This window comes from Aythya fuligula, chromosome 1, assembly GCF_009819795.1.
Source record: "Aythya fuligula isolate bAytFul2 chromosome 1, bAytFul2.pri, whole genome shotgun sequence".
Lineage (NCBI taxonomy): Eukaryota > Metazoa > Chordata > Aves > Anseriformes > Anatidae > Aythya > Aythya fuligula.
Genome location: NC_045559.1, coordinates 178,349,621 through 178,364,099, shown reverse-complemented (window position 1 = coordinate 178,364,099; position 14,479 = coordinate 178,349,621). Strand labels below are relative to the sequence as shown.

Sequence of the window (14,479 nt, the reverse complement as noted above, 5' to 3'; positions counted from 1 at the left end):
TCTCTGACTTTGTTACAGGGTCTGCCACAGGGGTTGGAATGCCCTCTGCAGGGTCAACTTGCACTGCTACAGCTCGTTTCTCTGACACGGCCACAGGAGCTGGAGCGGCTACAGGAGCTGGAGCAGTTGCAGGAACCGGAGCTGTAGCGGCTACAGAAGCTGGAGTTGGAGCTGGAGCAGTTGCAGGAGCTGGGACTGGAGCAGCAGTAGGAGCTGGAGCTGGAGCGGCTTCAGGAACTGGGACTGGAGCAGTTGCAGGAGCTGGAGCTGGAGCGGCTTCAGGAGCTGGGACTGGAGCAGTTGCAGGAGCTGGAGCTGGAGCGGCTGCAGGAGCTGGGACTGGAGCGGCTGCAGGAGCTGGGACTGGAGCGGCTGCAGAATCCACCGTAGGGGTCACAGTGGCCGTTGGATCTGTCACAGGGTTTGGAGTGGCCGCAGGGTCTGTCACTAAGTTGACAGCAGTATCAATGGCAGCTCGATAGGCATGAGCCAGGCCCCAGCACGTTACAATGATTTGTGTTACTTTGGAACTGCCAGAATCATTACACCTTTTTTTCAAGCATTCTGCCAGTTTTTGAGGATTTTGCCATTGTTCAGGGGTGAATTTCCAACACACTGGGGGTGCCAACTGCTCTAGATGCCTGCCCATATCCACCCATACTCCCTGCCACCCACAACTATACTGCCTCCGGGCAGATCTCCGGATGAGCTTCATAAGTAGTTGTTTAACTTTAAGCAGAATCTGAAGTGCATTCATGAGGCAGAACAACAAGACTATGGTATTCTGAGTATTCCAGAAATATTCAATATCTTGGAGAGCTATTGTGACAAGCTCAGGGGATAAGAGGGTGGTGAAGGAGGAAGGCAGAGTGACCCAGGAGGATACAGGGGTGGTGAAGGAGAAAGGGAGAGTAAGCAAGTAAGGAAAAATATCCTCCCCTTTCCCCTCCACAGATTGACTCTCTAATGGAGAAAAACAATAGGTATAATTGCTAATAGTTCCCAAGATGCTGTTTCCAAAGTACAGAGTCCACGATGTTACTGAGTATAAATACCAAGTTAGAGTCATGACCAGATATTTTATCGTCTCATAAGCCATTGCTATAACACTTAGTACCATAATGGTCTGAAACCAGGGCCCGGAGAGGAGAAACAACACTACAGAGAGCAAATACGGAAAATAATGTACTATAATACTCAATTTGGAAAACAGGCGCAGCAGAGTTGTGATTAAAGCAATCAGCATCATGACAAGTGACTATTAAGCAGGTCTAATCCTTACACCAATTTTAGTTTAACACACTCTGATCAGATCTGCCGTTATCTCAACCTTTCGGGCCCCACGTTGGGCGCCAAAAAGACCTCTCTGGGACGGGGGAGAGAAATGGAAAGTGAAGCCCGTGAGTTGAGATAAAGACAGTTTAATAAGACAGGAAAAAAAAAATAACAAAAATAATAATAACAATAATAATAATGATGATACAATGGTGATAATACGAAAGTAATAATAGTATGTACAAACAAGTGATGCACAATGCAATTGCTCACCACCCGCTGACCGATGCCCAGCCTAACCCCGAGCAGTCCGGCCCCCTCCCCCCGGCTAGCCACCCCTATATATTGTTTAGCATGACGTCAGATGGTATGGAATACCCCTTTGGCTAGTTTGGGTCACCTGTCCTGGGTCTGTCCCCTCCCAGCTCTTACTGCACCCCCCAGCCTGCCTGTTGGCAGGACAGAGCAAAGGCTGAGATGTCCTTGGCTTAGTATAAGCACTGCTCTGCAACAATTAAAGCATCGGGGTGTTATCAGCACTCTTCTCATTCTAAGCCAAAACACAGCATTCCACCAGCTACTAGGAAGAAAATTAATTCTGTGCTAACTGAAACCAGGACACAGGGGAACGTTTCCATCCTCGTTAGACAGAAAAATAAAAAGGAAAAGGCCCTGCCAGCAGGCCACGGGCATGCAGAGAGGCTGCGTGGCCACGTATCAGCGTGACAAAGGTTTGTTTTTCTATTTTTTTTGTTTGTTTTCCCTCTCCATCTGCACGCACAAAATGCCAGCTGTTGGTTTATTTTATCGTAACGTTTTAATGAGGAGCACCGCCCGGCAAAAGCAAACCAACCCAACCCAACCCCTGCAGGCTGACAGAAGGGGAATGCCGCGTGTGTGCGCAGCGAGCTGGGCGCTTCTCTGCCTTCCGATGTTTTATTCAGTGCCTCAGAGCTGTGAACTGCTAACGAAACAGTTTGGCCGTATTTTTGAGACTGGAGACGGCTTGGATCCAGCTCTGCTGTTTTGAGATCCCCGAGCTGGATGTTGAGTTCCCTCAGCGTTTCGGTGAACTCCAGCATACACTGAACGCGTCGCGTGTTTGCGCCACAGCCACGTTAATTAACACAGCTTAATGAGTTAGCAGAGGCGAGTGTGGCCGTACCACCAGCGATGCTCACGTGAGCGCAGTCCGACTTCACCGATTTTTATTCCAGACTTATCTCACGACAGCCTGGAAGACAACTGGTCACGGGTCAAACCCCGGAGCAAACGGCACCGTAACTCCTTTAGAACCCCTCCTAGCGAGCGCTGGCCCTTACGGTGTGCAGTTTAACTTCGTATTTCAGCCCTCTGGGGTATTTTCAACCCTTTGGGGCAAAGCTAGCGAGCTGTTTTACGACCTGCGGCACAGCCTGGGTGCAGTCCAGCAGGTGGTGTGCAGCTCCTTTTGTGTCCCTCTCCTTATGAAAAAAAAAACACTTTAAAATAGGAAAGGCTCTCCGGGAGTTGCTCCTTGCCTTGCAGTCCTCCATGTCAGGATATTTAGGGCATAACACAAATCGTAGAGAACACAGGGGTTGAACAACACGGAGCAAACATAAAGCTCAGCTTTAGGGGTAACACACTCCAGCGTCCCCTCCCGTGCTCCCTTCCACGCGCCGCACGTCGCTCTCACCACCTCGCGGTCCACGCTCGCTGCGTTAGCAAGAAACGCACGCATTTCAAAACACAAAGCGCTATAAAACACCGCAAGCCCTGCCAGCCGTCCACCCTTCCTGGCCCCGCTGTGAAAAGGAAGCGCCTTTCCTTCGCAGGGAACGTCTCCAAAAGCCGGGCGTCCGGGGTGCAGCCCCAGGGGCCGGCCCTTCACTTGTTTCTTGTGCTCGTGCTGGATTCGGTGTAGCCTCCGGCCTCCTTGGTGATGGTGAAGGCCCTTTCGGCGGAGCGGTGCGGCAGCAGCAGCTTGTAGACCGCCGCCCGGTACTTCTTGGAAATGAGGTTGTAGAGGATGGGGTTGATGGAGGCGCTCAGGTAGAAGAGCTGCAGGGCGAAGACGTTGAAGTACTGGGAGAAGAGCATCATCCTGGTGTCCTGGGTGTTTATGAAAATGATCCTGCCAATGTGGAAAGGCAACCAGCAAATTATAAAGGCCAGAATCACCACAGCTACAAGACAAAACAACACGTGCAAGAGTTAAGGAGCGAGTTAACTTATCAAGCTCTACGTCACGCGGCTGCTTTTGGAGGTTTTTCAAGCGGGTACGAATGAAATAGAGAAATAAATAGCCCCGAGCTGAGAACGGGAACAGCATCGGGTCCAGCAGCGAGCCTTTGGATTAAAAGGCAACTGGCAAGATCCAACAGCTGAACTCCGACAGCTGAGTTTGCCGAGAGGAATGTAAACAGCTGTAAGAGCACTGTAACATCTGGGCGGCACGGCCAGCACAGCAAAGATTCCCCTCGGCACCGACTGCACTGCCATGTGTGTGGTAGGAAAGGGAAAATGAAAGCCTGAGCAAGGAGAGGTGCCTTTGAGGAAGCACCGAGCAGTCTGCCCCGTACAGAGGCTGCTCCTTTTGCACCCATGTTGGTGTAAAATGCTGCAGGCTCAGAGCTGTTACGGGGGAAGCTCAGACATCCCAGCTCCCACTGTGTGAAGACCCTACTGTGTTAATCTGGCTGCTGCTTTTTCCCCCTAAAACTCCTACGTGTAGCCCTGGACAGTTACAGCTGCAGATACTGCCCAGGTGTTTCTCTAGCTTGAGGCACTCCAGCTATTCCCGTGGTCTTGCGAAGCTTCCTAACACAACACCTTTAAAAGGTGCTTCAGCACCTACAAACCTTCCCATGGCCACGTAGCTGGAGCAGGTGGGGAAGAACCAAGTAAGCCTAGGGTTTAAAGGGTCACCTGTGAGGTAACGTGTTTCTCAGCATTGATTCTTACAAAATAAAGTAGTGTCCACATTTTAAATTATTTTTGCTTATAAGTGCACATAAGTAAAACAAATAAGCATTCGTGGAGGATCCTTCATCTTTGTCAGAGCTTAGAAAAAGCAATATAGGCAAAGCGAGTTTATGCCTGGAATACATCAATGGTACCTGCTCCTTTGAGAAAAGTAACTATCTTCATATCAATATGTATATATAGGATATATAGACATATAGAAATAAATGCCTTTCTTTTGCTGAAAATGGGAATGGCATCAAGTCCAATTATGAGTCTTTGGATTTGGACGTGTGTGTTTCTGTACTTTCTGCTACTCTGTTTCTGCCCAGCATCCGTGGTATGAGAAAGCTCCCAAGTAGATCACAAAACCCTTCCCACTGGTGAGCGAGCAAGCAGGGCATTTTATTTCAAGATCGTTAATCAACAATTAGGTTAATTTTGTGTGTGTGTGTGAGATCAGTCACTATCTACAAACTCTGCAGTCCCTGACCGGATCGGGACCCCCAGCTTCCCAGCGCCTAACACTCATTCAACGAACACGAGCAAGAAAATGAATGAAGAGCTGAGTGCTGTGCATCAGCAGGAAGAGCTTCGGTGCAGTGCCACCTGTTTGGAAACAGCCCCGAAGGGTTTAATGCCGGTCTGCAGCCTGCCTGAAAATCCCACTGAGTAGAAAATCCCACTGACTTTTTATTTTATTTTATTTTCAGAGGCAGAAATTTGCCAGCAGGAGGTGGCTGGGACTGCTGGGATGCTGGGTTTTCTGAAGTGGCAGACCACCAAGAGCCTCGTATGCAGTAAAATCCCCCCCAAAAGGTAATATCTTTAAAAAAAAGGGGTATTTGTGTGGAGCCAGTGTAGCTGCTGGCTGTGTGGTGTCGGAGAGTGGCACCCCTGGAGTGCATGGCTGGGCACCTGGGCTGTTCTCCTGCATTCCCTCTGCCCTGCATGGAGTCCTGTGGATGTTTTAGCCCTGTCCCTAAAACATCCTGTCCCTAAAAGATGAGCATGGCCCCAAATTCTTCCTCCTGCCTCCCCACCTGCTGCGGTGCCCAGATGCTGCTGGTGAGGCGCGTGGGGGCCCTCTGAAGCCGAGCAGCCCCCAAATGGGCAATTTATGGCAAAAAAACGGGAAAGGGGCTGCCAGAGACAGCTCCTGCGTGCCATAGAGGGTCTGCGGGACTCACCCAGGATCTTGACGGTCTGGCGGTGTCCCCGCTCCCTGAGGGCTGCGCTGGGGCCCTGCAGGCGCCCCTTGCTGCGCCACAGCTCCCGGCCGATGAAGCCGTAGAGGACGTTGAGGCAGAGGACGGGCAGGACGAAGTAGGAGGTGGTGACCCAGAACATGGTGGCCAGCAGGCCGGACTCGAGGGCCTGCGGGGTGGGCTTGCACTCGCGGCCGAAGTCGGTGCGGTTGTCGGGCTGCTCGACGCCCACCAGGAAGAAGAAGGGCCCGGCCGAGAGCAGGGCGAAGGCCCAGAGGGCGCCGATGACGGCCTTGACGCGGCGCTTGGTCACCACCACCTTGGCCTTGAGGGGGAAGCAGACGGCGAGGTAGCGCTCCACCGTCAGGGCGGTGATGTGCAGGATGGTGCAGTAGGTGCAGCCCTCGCTCAGGTAGTGCGAGAGGCGGCACAGCAGCTGCCCGAAGATCCAGGGCCGCGAGCGCCACAGGCGGTACAGGTCCAAGGGCAGCCCCAGCAGGATGAGCAGGTCGGACACGGCCATGCTGCTCAGGTACAGGTTGGTGGTGGTCTTCATGGCGCGCTGCCCGCACACCACCAGCACCGTCAGCACGTTGCCCACCACGCCGAGGGCGAAGAGCCCGGCACACACGGCCGTCACCGGGATCAGTGCCCTCACTGGCAGCGCTGAGCACAGCCGCTCGTCGCACGGCTGCCCTGGCCACGGCGCCTCGCCATGGCTGCCATTCCCCTCGCCACCCCACACGGGGGCTGCCGCCATCTCAGCCCCTCTCCTCCTCCTCCCCCTCCTCCTTCTCCTTCTTCTCCTCCTTCTCCTTCTCCTTCTCCTCCGCCGCCTCTCGGAGCCGGGCCCGCCCCGGCCCCCGCCCCGCAGGGAGGCGGCTGAGGGCGGGCGGCAGCCGCTGCGGCGTGGTTGGAAGGGGACTCGGGGACAACGACAAAGAATGAGGCTTTTCTTTTATTATTATTAATATTTTTTTTTTTTCCACAGATTTGAAAGATAACTCTGCTACATCGTTTTATTTTTTATTTTTAATGCATTTCCTAGGAGGCTAGACAGTTTTCGGCCTCGTGGAGCCCGACACTTTACAGTTGCAAAGTGATATGTTTGGTAGTGTATCTATAACGTCTTAAAAAGTTCATTTTTTTTTCTTTTTTCATTTTTTTTTTTTTTGGAATGTACAGTATATGAGGTAAAATTAAGATTACATTAAAAACCTGTCTTCAGTGCAGTAATGCGCACTGAGGCTCAAAATGGCAAATACGCTAGTAAATGACTATCAAAAATAGGAGCTCATTTGAATTTTACTATGAAAAACACAAAGCCACCGCAGGCGACCTGCGGCGACAAATCTTACCGCTTTTGAGACATTCAACCGTTAAGAAATCTCTGGGCTTATTACACTCAAACCTCATTTGTACTGCCAAACATGGCACTTTTACCAAGGTTTTCTAGAAAACACCTGTTAGCACTGTAGCCTGTGGGAAGGAATCGGCCCATACAGAAAAATGACAAATCGGAAAGGAAATGTAAACATACAGTACAAAGACAGATCATCCTCGCCACTTGGAGGCCAAGTTCTTCGCCATTTCTTTTTTTTTTTTTTTAAAAAAACAAAACTCAGCAACATTTTTTTTTTTTTTCTACAGCACAGATCATTGGACGTATAAACAATTACAATACATGCCCGTTATAGGAGAAATTCTTCAGAGATCTTCAAAGCACAAGACAGAGGTTCCTTTTTTATTAAGACCGACAGAAGTGTTTAATACCATTAAAAATGCTAAACTGAACACAACTAGAAGTCATTAATGATCCACTATCTCGTAACTCAAATAAATTAAAAATAGCTAATTACAAAGTGTATAACAAATAACGTAAGTGTGATGAGACAAGAATTTGTTTAAAGATAGGTTCACTACAAGCTTTGTGTCACTGGCAATCATTGACATCTAGCAAGATGTTCAATGGGATACTTGATAAAATTCAGTCTGGTCATTCAAGAACTCACAAATGCAAGCTCACAAAACATTGATGAGTTATGCAATTGCAAAGTGCTCTAATGCAACATTAACTACATGCAATCAACAATTTGGTACAGTATCCAAAGAGACATTACATTAAACATTAGGATCTCAAGAAAAAGCAGCTTTAAGTTTTCTGGTGCAAATTACTACACTTCGTCTCTGATTTGGTGCCCCAAAGAAAGATAGATAGATAGAAAAAAAAGAAAAAAGAAGAAAAAAAAAAGAAGGCAGTGCTCGATTCTGGTGGATATGGCAAGTGAATGTCAGGGGTAACAGCAAAAATTCAGTAATGAATTTTATCTCAAAGATCTATTAACTAGCCAAAATCAGAGGGCACAGACACCTGTATAAACTGCATCCGATCAAAGGTCAACTTCAGAAATACATTTTTAAATTTACGTAACAAATCTAAAAAGTTCTCTCTCGCTCTCCCTTCTGTATTCGTAAGAAGTAAAAGAGGCATTTTTTTATGAGTAAACATCAAATCCTGGGGGCAAGATAAACCACTTGTGCCATCCCCTCGTAGTCTTCCAAAAACATCTACTTGCAGTGAAGAACTCCACATTTATCAGGTAAGAAGCTTCTTTCGTGCACACTCTTCCATCCAGTTTATTATTTGCTGCCTGAGAAAAGCCCCTTCTGTTTTTCATCATGAATCCTGCTTCCCAAATAATTAAGACAAATGAGGAGGTAGAAATACAGCGCTAAATTGCTTTCACAGCATCAGATTAATATTGTATACAGCACAAGTTTGTTAAGTGTAAGTTTTAAATGCATTCTACACATTCTTCCCTGTTATGGTAGTAACCCTTAAAAGTGTGGGCCAGGTTTTTACACTTGAGTTTACTGATCAAACCCTTTTCATTTAAACACTGCTCGCCCCATATGAAGTTTGTACTGCAAGAAGGCATATTAAAAAAAGATTGTATTTCTGTGGCTTGCATTCTACTAACACGTGTCAGCCTATACCTACCAGTAAGCTTTTTAAAGTGGCTGAAAAGGTTTGCATCAGTCCCAATGCCGGTGCTAAATGCCTGTTTTTTTTTTGTAAAAGCAAGAGAACAGAATTATTTTTTAGATTATGAGAAAGTAAAATGTAATGGGCAGCATTCTAAAATAAATCTGTTTTCTTCACTTTATTACAAAGTACTGGATGATAACAGCGATCAGAATGGAAAAGATAGCAAAAAGTGCAAGAATGACAGCAGCACACACTTGGTCGCTCTGTGACCATTGTGTCCTTGTGGTTTGCACAGTGTCCTTGTTGGTGCTGGCCGGTGGTTCAGTCCTCTGAGAGATGAATAGCACTGGTGCGCTGTAGGGGCCTACCAGGTCCTGATGACCTGCTGCCTCCTGGCACTGGCGAATGGCACATGCACGAAAACGATATTCACAGTTCAGCTGGAGGCCTGTGTATCGGAACGACCAGTCCGGACCCTTGTAAATCTGTCGACAGAGAAAAAGGGATACATCAAGTAAAAATGCCATATGTACACATACATACCTCAGTATGCTTTTCTTTAAGGAGACAGGCTGAGAGAGCTGGGTTTGTTCAGCCTGGAGAAGAAAAGGCTCCAGGGAGACCTCATAGTGGCCTTCCAGTACCTACAGGGCGCTACAGGGAAGCTGGGGAGGGACTCTTTGTCAGGGAGAGGAGTGATAGGATGAGGAGGAATGGCTTTAAACTAAGAGAGAGGAGATTTAGATCAGTTATAAAGAATAAATTCTTCACTCAGAGAGTGGTGAGGCCCTGGCACAGGCTGCCCAGAGAAGCTGTGGCTGCCCCATCCCTGGAGGTTTTCAAGGCCAGGCTGGATGGGGCTTTGAGCAACCTGGGCTGGTGGGAGGTGGGCTGGAACCAGGTGATCTGTAAGGCCCTTTCCAATTCAAGCCATTCTGTGATTTCATGGTAAAGGTAACTGTGTTTTCACCCATGCAAATAAAATCGTACAGAAAAGCTCACAGCTTAAATACCAGAAAGTCTCCAGTCTTTTTTCTGATGCACAGGAAGAGAACCACACGTTCTCTTACCGCATGATAAGGTCACACTAGCTAAACTCTTACAGAAGCTGCCACGTTGTAAGGTGTTTTAGTGACCACTTACAATGTAAATACCACACCAGTGGCTCTAATATCTGCTATCATATCACAGGATTTCAGGTAATTAACTACATCAAGCTGCTTCATTTATTAAGTCTAACCAATCCAACGTACTTCACTGTAGTTGAGTTACTGCGTGTAATTTACTGTAATTTAGCCCAGTAAGCCCTACATTGGGAAAGCTGCAAGGAGCCCTTCCTGTGATTCTTGATTTCGTCAGACCCCAAGACACAGATGACTTTTGTTGGGGTGTTCTCCATGGGTTCAGTTCAGGTTCAGTTCACAACTCTTCAGCACGGAGTGCCTAATGCAGTTAAATCTAAATGCTGGTTTCTGATTTTAATTAATTTGCAGCTATGCAAAGGCCCCGTAAAAGCTAATAAAATCCCATGCAGGCGCAATTTCTGTTAGTAGATGTATCAACAGGAACTAAGCTATTATGTGGGTAGCCTGGTAGAGTTTGATTTCCCTCTTCAAAACCCTTCATCTTTTTTTCTTTCCATTATCTGGATTTATTTAATTGGTAGCAGGATACGGAAATATCACATCAGTTGTTTTGCCCACAGTTATTTTATTGTTAGACAGCATTTCACAAGTGCAAACTGCCAACAATTCAATGAAAGGAGCAGGAAATCTGTTCTGATTTTGTTGCGTGAGGACTTATTGCTGTGCCTGTGGCTACTCGTGGACTCAGCCCTCCGACAGGCTGGCAGCTGAGCATTACTGGACTCTACAACTGGGGATTCTTGGAAAAAAGCTTTCCTTATCTCAAGAAATCGCTGGCACGGAGACAGGACAGGTCACTGGAAATGTGGCTTCAAGATTTTGCTAATTTATGTAGTGTATTTGGCAGTGAGCAATGAGACCACATGTGCACATCCTACTCTGAGCTGAAGCTGGCCAGCATTGTGGTGGGTAACAAAAAGGGCTTTGACAATGCTAACTGCAACAGGAGGGCTAAAGAGCACATTGCTCCATTGCCTGATGAGGCTGGTCAACTCCCAAATAGGGATGAGTGTACAGTAAAGTCATTTAATGCCTTCTTTGCCTCTGTAACACCAGTGATGGGCCCCGAGACCTCTGGAGCCTCTGGGTTGGAGGACTGCGACCTGGGGAGTGGGAAGCTCCCGGCTGATGTTGAACCTGTTTGGGATTTGCTGCTCGCAAATCCCACACTTTATGGGCCTGATGGGATTCATGCCAGGTACTGAAAGAGTTGCCTGGTGTTATTGTGAGACCTCTCTCAGGTATTTATCGAGGGCTGTGGGAATCTGGAGAGGCCCTGGCTGACTGGAAGAAAGAGGACCCTGCTAATCACAGGCCTCTCGGTCTCACTTTGGCACCCGGTAAAATTATGGAGATTATTCTGGGAGTTACCTACCTACTGGATGGATGGATGGAAAGCAGCAGAGTTGTTTTGTTTCTATTTGTCTCAAAAAGTTGTAGTAAATGGGGGTAACGTCAGGCTGGCGGCCAGCCACTGCTGGGGTTCCCAGGGCCCTATTTTGGGGCCAGTTCTCCTCAGTGTTTTCAGGAATGACCTGGACACAGGATTTGAATGCACGCTAGGCAAGTTTGGGGCTGATATGAAACTGGGAGGAGCTGCTGATTCCCCTGAGGGTAGGGAGGCCCTACAGAGAGAGGGCTCCTCATGAGGGGGAGCAGAGAGGGAGGTGCTGATCTCCTCTCTCTGGTGCCTGGTGATGGTTTAATTTAAGTTGCCCTGTGTGGAGTTGGACTCTGATCCACATGGGTCCCTTCCAATTCAAGACTTTCTAATGAATCTCTGTTTTACCCTAGCTACAGCTACGCCAGCTGGCATGGGGTACTACCCTCAGCACAGTGTCTCCCGTGTTTTGCCTCAAGTTACCACCCCTTGGCAGGGGTGTTGGAACTAGCTGGCCTTTAAGATCCCCTCCAACTCAAACCATTCTATAATTCCACGAACGTATAGCATTCTATTCTAATTCTACCTCAAATTAGCTTGCTGGGGTATTTACAGGATTGTTTCATAACCCCTTTAAGGGCCTGATGGATGTATACAGCTCAAATAGTGGATTGTTAATGCTTTTTGTTTGAAACATGTAGGGAGCAATGACACAAGGAACTCAGCTGCCTGATTGGGGGGGGGGGGGGGGGGAGAAGAGAGTTACATTTTTGCAGGGAAATGGTAGTAAGTTCCATAAAACTGTTGTCCCTCCATGAGGCAGGTTAGTTTTTGTCCATGTCAGAGAAAACTCTCACCGCCATGTTTAAGTACCTTAAGGGCTGTTTGTGTGGTGTTTACTTCTTGACTGCTTCAATATAAATTTCTGCAAACTGCTCTTCTCATTTTACTGCAATTTATTGTGCTAACCTCTTCTGGAGAGCCAAAAGGAATCACACACCTCATTCTATTTTATTTCCAGACTTCAACTGTAACCTTTAGCTTTTTGTCCATCTCATTTGCCAATGCAAGGAGCTCATCAAAGCATGATTTGAATCCATTTTTAGAAGCAAGCATGCCGACTGCACCCTGCTTACATACGTAATGTTGCAGTTGCAATTTTCAAGTTCCAGTAAGGAATATTTACATGGCAAGATAACAAACACCTTGGATTACAGTTCAGCTTAGACTGAAAAACTTAACAAATGGACACAACAAACACAGCACTACACTACAATCACACAATCATCTAGGTTGGAAAAGAGCTTCAAGATCAAGTCCAAACATCATCCTGACCTACCATGTCTCATCACACATCTCTCACAAACCTCCAGGGCTGGGGACTCCAGCACTTCCCCGGGCAGCCTGTTCCAATGCTTGACCACCCTCTCTGTGAAGAAAATTTTCCTAATATCCCATCTAAATCTCTCCTGGCACAACTTTGAAACTGTCTCCTCACATCCTATCACTTATCACCTGAGAAAAGAGACTGACACTCTCCTCACTGCAACCTCCTTTCAAGTAGTTGTAGAGAGAGATAAGGTCTCCCCTCAGCGTCCTCTTCCCCAGAAGTTATGATATATGAAAATATTAAGGCCTATAATCTACCAAAGCACAGGCAACACTTATTTAATATTGGCCTATAATAAAATTATAACATATCAGAACTAATTGTGCTTCCTTTCTGGAAGGAAACCTGCTTGCTTAATAGTGTGAAACAGAATTTAGAAGCCTAATTCCATGTCAATTATCAGGCAGTTTATAAGGAAGCTAAATAAGCACCGCACAACCCCTTTTAAATGCAGACTAATTTGTAATTTGGTATTTCAAACTGCATCTTTGGATAGTCTGAAAACTGAAATCAACACACACTGTCAACTGCTTGACCCTGGAAGTTACAGCATGCCCTACTACTGAAATCTGCTGGTAAGAAATTAATAACTGAGTTATACAAAAAAAGCAAGCATTTCTACACCTGAATGTTTACTCTGCATAACTAGGGGTCTTTCCCATCTGCAGTTCTCTACAGAGAAGTGGGATTTACGAAATCAGACCTTTCAAAATACTGCTTAGCATTTTCAAAGAGTTCTTAGTGCAATTATAACTTTTTTTTTTTTTTTCTCTCAATTCTGTATGGTTTGCTGTTTTTTCTTTTTGCCTGTTCTTCCCATTAGCAGACAACTTCCTCACCACTTGAGGTGTCAAGCTGTATTTAGCAAACATCAGTATTACCCGGAGAGGCTGCAACTTACTGCCATATTTATATTACTCATATCCCTTTAGTGTATGAGAACAGTTTTAGGAGACACTACCTTATATTATTTACTAAAAAAAAAAAGCGATGTGGCAAGAGGTTGGTAGCAGGGGGCTGCACGGGTAGCCTCTGTGAGCAGAACCCAGCAGCTGCCCCATGTCAGATCAGAGCCAGCTCCAGATGGCTCCAAAGGGACCTGCTGCTGGCCAGAGCTGAGCCAGGGAGAAACACTGGGTGGGCCTCTGGGAGAGCAGAGTGAAGGAAGAAAAGAAAAAAAAGTGACATCAGCTTGGAGAGAGGAGTGAGACCCAGCCCTGCAGACAGACCCCTAGGCCAGTGCAGCAGAAGGGCAGGAGGTGCTCCAGGCAGGCAGCAGCAGTTCCCCTGCGGCCTGTGGAGAGGCCCCTGGTGGAGCAGGCTGTCCCCCTGCAGCCCATGGGTCCCACATGGAGCAGATCTCCACGCTGCAGCCTGTGGAGAGGAGCCCACGCAGGAGCAGGGGGCTGGGGGTGCCACAATCCAATGGGAAGGACCCCACGGGGAGCAGAGGCAGGGAGGGACCGTGAAGGAGCGGCAGAGATGAAGTGTCAGGGACTGACCACAGCCCCCATTGCCCGTTGTCCCCCTGAGCTGCTTGGTGGGAGGAGGTGGAAGAGGGTGGATGGGGTGTTTTTAGCTTGGTTTTAGTCTCTTACTGCTCTGGTCTGTTAGAGATAGGCAATAAATTATATTAATCTCCCAATGTTGAATCTGTTTTGTCTGTGATTATAACTGTTGAGTGATCTCCCTGTCCTCATCTCCACCCTTGAGCCCCTGCTGTTGTATTTTCTCCCTTTTTCCTGTGAGGAAGGGGTGTAAAAGTTCAGCTATGGTAGAGTGCAGCTGCCCAGCAGGGTAAAAACACCACACATGGTGACTAACACAATAATCTTAAATCTAAACTATTTATTGAAAACAGTAATTGAAGAAACATATCATAACTTAAACATAGCCTACCTGTTTGAATTCTGAGTCTTTTCCCACCATGACCTGAAGGCAGTAAATAACTGGATCACCCTTCATGGGCTGCAGAATCTCCCATGTGATTTCACACGTATGATCATTTATTCTCTCTATCCTTGGTGCTGAAGGAAGATCACAAAAGGAACAGCTAAGCTCTGTTTTTTGTCACTTAACATCACATTATCATGATTACTACAAAAAAAAAGTGCTGTTTTTTTTGTCTTAGAAAAGCAAGAGATT

At 47.2% G+C, this 14,479-nt stretch overlaps 2 protein-coding genes across 5 annotated transcripts in view; both read right to left on the bottom strand.

Moving 5' to 3' along the window:
• Positions 1-2,095: 2,095 nt before the first annotated feature.
• On the bottom strand, positions 2,096-6,189 carry MLNR (motilin receptor). Its single transcript, XM_032205708.1, has 2 exons — positions 5,412-6,189; positions 2,096-3,443 (listed from the first exon to the last, which is right to left on the bottom strand). The coding sequence occupies exons 1-2, from the start codon at positions 6,187-6,189 to the stop codon at positions 3,145-3,147; spliced, it is 1,077 nt and encodes a 358-aa protein (XP_032061599.1). The 3' UTR covers positions 2,096-3,144.
• Positions 6,190-6,464: 275 nt separating this feature from the next.
• The window catches only part of FNDC3A (fibronectin type III domain containing 3A), a 115,091-nt gene continuing 107,076 nt past the window's right edge, over positions 6,465-14,479 (bottom strand). For all 4 annotated transcript variants that reach the window (XM_032186740.1, XM_032186748.1, XM_032186757.1 and 1 more), the window contains 2 exons: positions 14,234-14,361; positions 6,465-8,903 (listed from right to left, as the gene is read on the bottom strand). In XM_032186740.1, coding sequence (XP_032042631.1) covers positions 8,589-8,903; positions 14,234-14,361 — 443 coding nt within the window. In that variant the 3' untranslated portion in view covers positions 6,465-8,588. The remainder of the gene's footprint in view (positions 8,904-14,233; positions 14,362-14,479) is intronic.

What these genes read in the sequence shown, in the direction of transcription:
- MLNR (XM_032205708.1), bottom strand. Translation starts at nt 6,189, where the DNA reads ATGGCGGCAGCCCCCGTGTGGGGTGGCGAGGGGAATGGCAGCCATGGC. An exon ending in CCAGACCGTCAAGATCCTGG is followed by an intron (nt 3,444 to 5,411) that starts GTGAGTCCCGCA and finishes TTTGTCTTGTAG; the next exon opens with CTGTGGTGATTCTGGCCTTT.